General features: G+C 47.5%; 1 protein-coding gene across 1 annotated transcript; it reads left to right on the top strand.

Annotated features, from left to right (window-relative positions):
* Positions 1-386: 386 nt before the first annotated feature.
* Positions 387-1,599, top strand: PtA15_4A302 (uncharacterized protein; the record flags this gene model as incomplete). The annotated part of the gene is made up of 5 exons (XM_053168173.1): positions 387-458; positions 533-641; positions 743-897; positions 985-1,086; positions 1,195-1,599. 5 exons carry the CDS (start codon positions 387-389, stop codon positions 1,597-1,599), a joined length of 843 nt encoding a protein of 280 aa, XP_053019408.1.
* Between the last annotated feature and the right edge of the window lie 4,401 nt (positions 1,600-6,000).

Raw genomic sequence — 6,000 nt, forward strand, 5'->3', positions numbered from 1 at the left:
ATACCAGCCTATCATTTTGGGTTTTGCCCAAAAATTCATACATTTATTTACATTACCCTTATTTATAGGGGATTTCCAGGGTCCTTCCATGATCATCCGTTGGGTTGAATTGGAGGTGTCCATATCGGCTTAGACCAGTGTAGAAACCTGTATCCTGTGTGTACCCGAGGACGCCAGATAGGTTCCAGATGGCGCAGTTTGCCGGCCGGCCGATGCAAAGCTACTTCACACAGGCCCATCGTTAAAAACACTGCCGACAGCCGGGCGCCTCTCGCGGCCCCCGGTGCGCCGGTCCCCCGGCCCATGAAATGAGTGAATCACTGAAATGACCCAATATGTAGGAGTTCGGCGGGCGAGACGAACTAGCGAGAAAAAAGCACACTCCGATGAAAAACGAAGCGCTGGCGAACGAAGATTCAGACAACGCCGATCTGCCATTGCCAACTGATCTCTTTCAGGTGTGTTGTCTGGCAGTTTGGCTCAGGTGCATGGTGTGATTCCAGGCTGATGTTCAGGTCGTGGGGTTGCCAAGGAACCGAGCTCTTTCCGCCCACCGTCACCAGAGCCGAAAATAATCGAACATACCACCTCCGACGGAACCTCGTTAAAAATCAGACTCGTCGGTGCTCATCCGCTATGGGGTCAGTTTCATTCTATTCACCAAACCAAACTCCCCCCTCCTTCGAAAAAAAGAAAGAAGCGCGGACTATTTGCTAAGTGTGTTGGTTTCTTTTGCCAACAGGCCATGTGTTATATCCAGCTTCGATAATTTTATCACGTTACATTCAAGAGCACTCCAAGCAATTATTTCCCGACCACGTGTCCACCAATGTTCTTGAGCTGGGTGCTGGAGGGGGATTACCCGGTCTAACATGTGTTTTAGCCGGCGCAAGTTTGGTCTGAGTATTTCCAATTGTTCTATATGTATATGTGCCTGTCGGTCGGTCACGTTCATTATTTTTCATTTTTCCATTTGCTTTACAGGTGGTTACTACCGACTTTCCTGACGCGGATTTGATCAAAAATTTGGAATGGAATGCTGATCAGAATTTACCAACATCGAAAAGACACAGGCTGATTGTCAAGGTGAATTTTTATTTTTATTTTTTAAAACTATTCAGCCTTTCCTTTTTGCGAAACTTCACGCAATCAAATCTAGATAACTCAAATGTATTATTATTAACCTGTTCACAGGGACTCAAATGGGGAGCGAAGCTTGAGGACAAGATCTTCGAGGACGCCACAACTCCAAGTGCTTCTGATACTCCATCCTCCCAACACGGTTTCGATTTGATATTGCTCTCAGATTTAGTCTTCAACCACTCAGAACATCACGCTCTCCTGACCACGTGTGAGATCAGTCTAAACTCCACAGCCCCAACCAGCGATCGTCCGACACCCTCTCTCCTAGTGTTTTACTCTCATCATCGACCTTGGTGTGTTGCAGCCGACGAAGAATTCTTCGTCATCGCTCGTCAAAGGGGATGGAAGTGCACCCGAATCATCGAAGACAAGAATGCCGGTCTTGCATTTCCAGCAGATGCTGGTGATCCAAGTATTAGAGGGACAGTCCACGGCTGGGTACTGACTCGCCATTAGATTCCAGTTCAGACCTCTCAAGGCAATCCTCTGTTAGTGGTTATTTATTGACAGAACTCCGATGGTAAAAAAAGGCTGTTCATTTTCTTGAAGCATATGGAATCGGCGGGAAGCATGCGAATGTTAGTAATCAAATTCAGTCCAAAGTGTGCATACGTATGTTTACAGTTAATTACATGGAATCAAATGGAATTAGGTCTATACTTGGCCACCACATTGTGTCGATTTGTTGATTGTCATGGAGCCTACTCCTCCCAAGATGAGATCTCAATCGGAAAAAAGCAGGAAAGCCAGGAACAAATGAATCAGATTGGATGAATCTGAAATGTTGAGTTCCTCAGTTCGGCTAGTTCTTCGTTGGACTACGATTTAATTTTCCTTTAATCGTTGCAAAGTCTGGCTGGCATGTTATATTCCTTAAACTTGGGATAGTGCAACCTCGTGTGTGATGTGTAACGACGCGTGGTTTAGCGGCACTCCATGGCATCATTGCTCACATCACAGAAGCGCGAAGCACATCCGGGATAGCGGGATAGCAACCGATGGAACCAGGCATTTCCGATGATCCTGAAGAAATCATGCTTGTTTGTGTGTTTGTGTGGTCAAAGTTTGTGTCTCTCATTGAATCAGCAGACGGTAGTTTCACATATTGGCTATAATTCATCTTAGGATTCATTTGATTTGATACACCTTCAAGTTTTTTTTGTTTCGGCTTTGGGATTCTGGGTTTCTTCCCTGCGATCAAATTGGATGGACGATAATGGCATACAAAGAAATAACATTGATTAGATCAGGCAGAGGGCGTATGATTTTGGAGAGAAATCGGATGTCAAATTAATTACTGACATCTGGTGTTTGATAAATCTACCTCCCTGAACAGACTGCAAAGAAAAGTTCACAGCATGCTATGAAAGTAGGTGGCAGTTCAAAACACATAGCACATCAGACTCAAGCAATAAGTCTAGACAGATAAGATGATAGAAACATACACAAGCAAATAACAAATAATTCCGAGGTTGAACTCTCCATGCAAAGCGCATGAAACAAATCGAGTATGCACCTAGAGCAGTAGTCCTGTTATGGAGGCACGAAGAGGGAAGAAGTGTATCAGTTTGATCGGAGCCTTTGCAGTATCCGCTAGTCCGAAGAAGGGAGAAGGGCGACTGACATCGGTCCCGAAATCAGTTCAGCATCTTTGCTCAAATCAGTCAATGCTGCCAAAGGAAGACCCCAATTGGCAACTGGTCCCCAGCTGTTTCAGTCATCGATTCAATTGATTGATCAGGTCAGCAAATTGGAGCAAAAATTCGGATCACTTCTCTTCGGGACCACTAAAATCCTGGTCCGATTTGTTGTGAGACTTACAAATGTGTACCTAAAAAACGAAAACGATTATGATCAGTATCCTAACTAATCACGATTCCAAAAACTGAAAGAAGGGAATAAAATAAAGCAAAGCTGGTAAAATTGAAAACATTGATCGAGAATAAGGGAATTGGAGAGGCGAGGTGTTCATATCATATCCTTCGCGATATTCAATTAGAATCCTGATTGTCAGCAGGGTTTTTTGTCGGTGCTGTTGTTTGGACTCAACTGAAGAAATATTGTCGCCCGGCTGGACTCTTCAACCAATTAACAAATGTGGCCATGCCGAAAAATAACGCTACGATGGCCGAGTGAGAATCCGGACGAGGACGGGTTTAGGTGACGGTATCGACTGGGTTTGTTTCCCAGCAGGTATTCTTGAGAATCGAGATGTTCTTCCCCAGGGGCCGAAGATGTTTTGGGGAGGCGAAATGGATGGACAGTGGGGACGGAGCGGCGACGGACAGAGGTGTCAAACTCGGGTCGGAAACCATGAAACAAAAAGTTTAAAATCAAAAGGCAAAATACAACGCGCACGGATCAAGAGATGCGCTCATTAGATGACAACAAAGTGTTGTGACATAGATGTCACATGCATCTCCCGGACTCGCCGCAGCACGACCAGTACTCCTCATCCGGGGACAATCCCGGGTTGAGGAGATAAACTACGTGGAATATAGAGTCAACCAGCGAGCCATACCTGAATAGGTTATGAGCCTTTAATCTCGACTACAAGGGACGCCGACCTCGACCACAAAACTGTGTCTACAACCTCACCTCATAGGCCGGCGATTCGATCCGACGGTTTCATCTTCTCGACCGGTAGTCCAGTCTAGGGCGTAATCGACCGTTACCGGGAAGATCTGCGTTACTTGCTGTAACGCTGTGGGGTGCTCAGGGATAAGTAGACCCGTTTTTCCCTTCTTTTCTCTGAACGGTGACAATAGGCCTACCTAATTAAGCTAAGCGGACTAGCCATCCTGCTTATTAAGGTGTGGTGGCCCCATTTACCTGTGCAGAAAAGGAAAGCTTGGAGTCACTGTTCTACTCCCTCTTTTCCTCCTTCCTCTCTTAGACTCTGAGCATTCCATAGTGTTGCGGTGAGTAATTCCTTTCTTCCTACCTCGACCTACGACCCAATTTCCTTTTTTTTTTTCAATCTCTATCCTTTTCGACCGGCAAAAATGTCTCGACAAAACTCGCATTCCAACAATGGACAGGACGATTTTGTGCCGGATGGTGTTCTCCGGATGGGTACTCTATTCGACTCGGTTGCGGGATCTGCGACAGGGAACAGGGGGGCGGACGACACTATTCGGGCGTCGACATCTGGCCTCTGACCACCAATTGTGCCACCGGCGACTGGCCCAGCAATCAATCAAACGAGGAACGTGCCCCCTCACCTCAATCAAACTGCGGCGGCTGGGACAAACAATCAGGGGATCGCTGGGGCAACAGGCGATCTGAATCGGACGCAGCAAGATTTCCTTGCAGCCAAACTTCAACTCGAGCAAGCCAAACTGGTCAGTCAAACGGCCAAGCTCATCAACGATCGCTGGACCGACAATAAACGTTTGGCGGCCAACGGCAACAATATGGCACAATGGCTTCATGAGTTGCAAGAAGTAGGGAACGGACACATGTCGAGCGGGGATTTCTTTTTCAAGCCAATCAACAACGTCATCTTCGAGAAAATTGCATGTATGGTCGTCCTCGAAGGGGTGCACCAATTGCTGGTGTCTGATTTGCAGCGGATGAAGACTGCAATTGAGATGCTCTCTTATCTCAAAAAGAAGTTTTCAGTTATCTCTCGGGCGGCTCAGTTCAACGTCTGGAACAAATTTCTCAACTTCTCGGTTGACGATTCGGACGGTGTCGGCATGTCTTCTTTGATGAGGAATCTCTACACGGAGTGGAACAACCTGAACGTTTGGATACACTCTGACGCTTTCTTTGGGTTCATTTTTCAACGAGCCGTCATGCGTTCATCTGTGCCGTTCAAGAAAGATTTCAAGCAGAGGATTGAGAATGCGATGCAAAACGATGAGTCGAAGAGTGTCCCAAAATTCGACACTCTTGTCAACACCTTCGATATCTGCAAGAAACAGCACGCAGATTCGACAACATCGGAAACCTCCCTCTCGACTGCAGCGGCACCCTTGGTCCTAATGGCAACAAGCGGGGAAGATGATTTTGATTTCGAAGCGTTCTTCGCCGATGTACCTGAAGAAAACTGGCCGGATGCTTTGGATTTCTACGCGGCGACGGCGCACCACTGCTGGCAATGTGGAGCCGCCAATCACTACCTTCGAGACTGCCCTCAACGCTTGAAGCCGAACCAAATCAATAAGCGACTTCGTGGACCGGGTGTTTCACCGTTTCCTCTGCCAGCGAATCGCACTCAAGCCACTTTTGTGGGCTCCCTCTACACTCAGCCAGCTCAACAAACACCGAACGGTCCTGCTGTCTCCCAAGCTCTTCCCCCCATGTCCCAACATCAAGTCCAGGCTAAACGGTTAGCCGATCTCTACCGCCCGAGGTATACCAGCTCCGGCAACCGGCAGCCAAACTCTTCGACCTCAATCAGCCATTCCGCCAGCTCAGCCGGGGGGGGAGGAGCATCGGCTCAACTCCTGGAAATCGGAGACGTCCCAGACGACCTGGACCAACTGGATTTCAAAAACATGGCCTTAGGAGAAGATGTGGTAAGTCTTCCAGCCATTTTTGATACCGGTGCATCCCATCACTTCACTGGGATGCGCCAACTGCTTCACAATTTCAAAGCATTGTCTAAGCCTATGCCGCTCTCGGTAGCTACCGCCGCCAACCGATCTTTCATCACGGGTGTGGGGGAACTCCACTTCCTAGAACCTAGCGGACGGCTTATTGTCCTTCGCGGAGTCCTTTATTGTAAGGATGCTTGGTCTACGCTCATATCCATGGCGGCTTTGCGTAAAGCTGACGCATTGGTGTTTTACGACAACAACAGAGACGTTTTTGATGTCTACTCCAAGGGCGGTGTATTTGCGTTTGCCT

Source organism: Puccinia triticina, chromosome 4A (genome assembly GCF_026914185.1).
Source record: "Puccinia triticina chromosome 4A, complete sequence".
Taxonomy (NCBI): Eukaryota; Fungi; Basidiomycota; class Pucciniomycetes; order Pucciniales; family Pucciniaceae; genus Puccinia; species Puccinia triticina.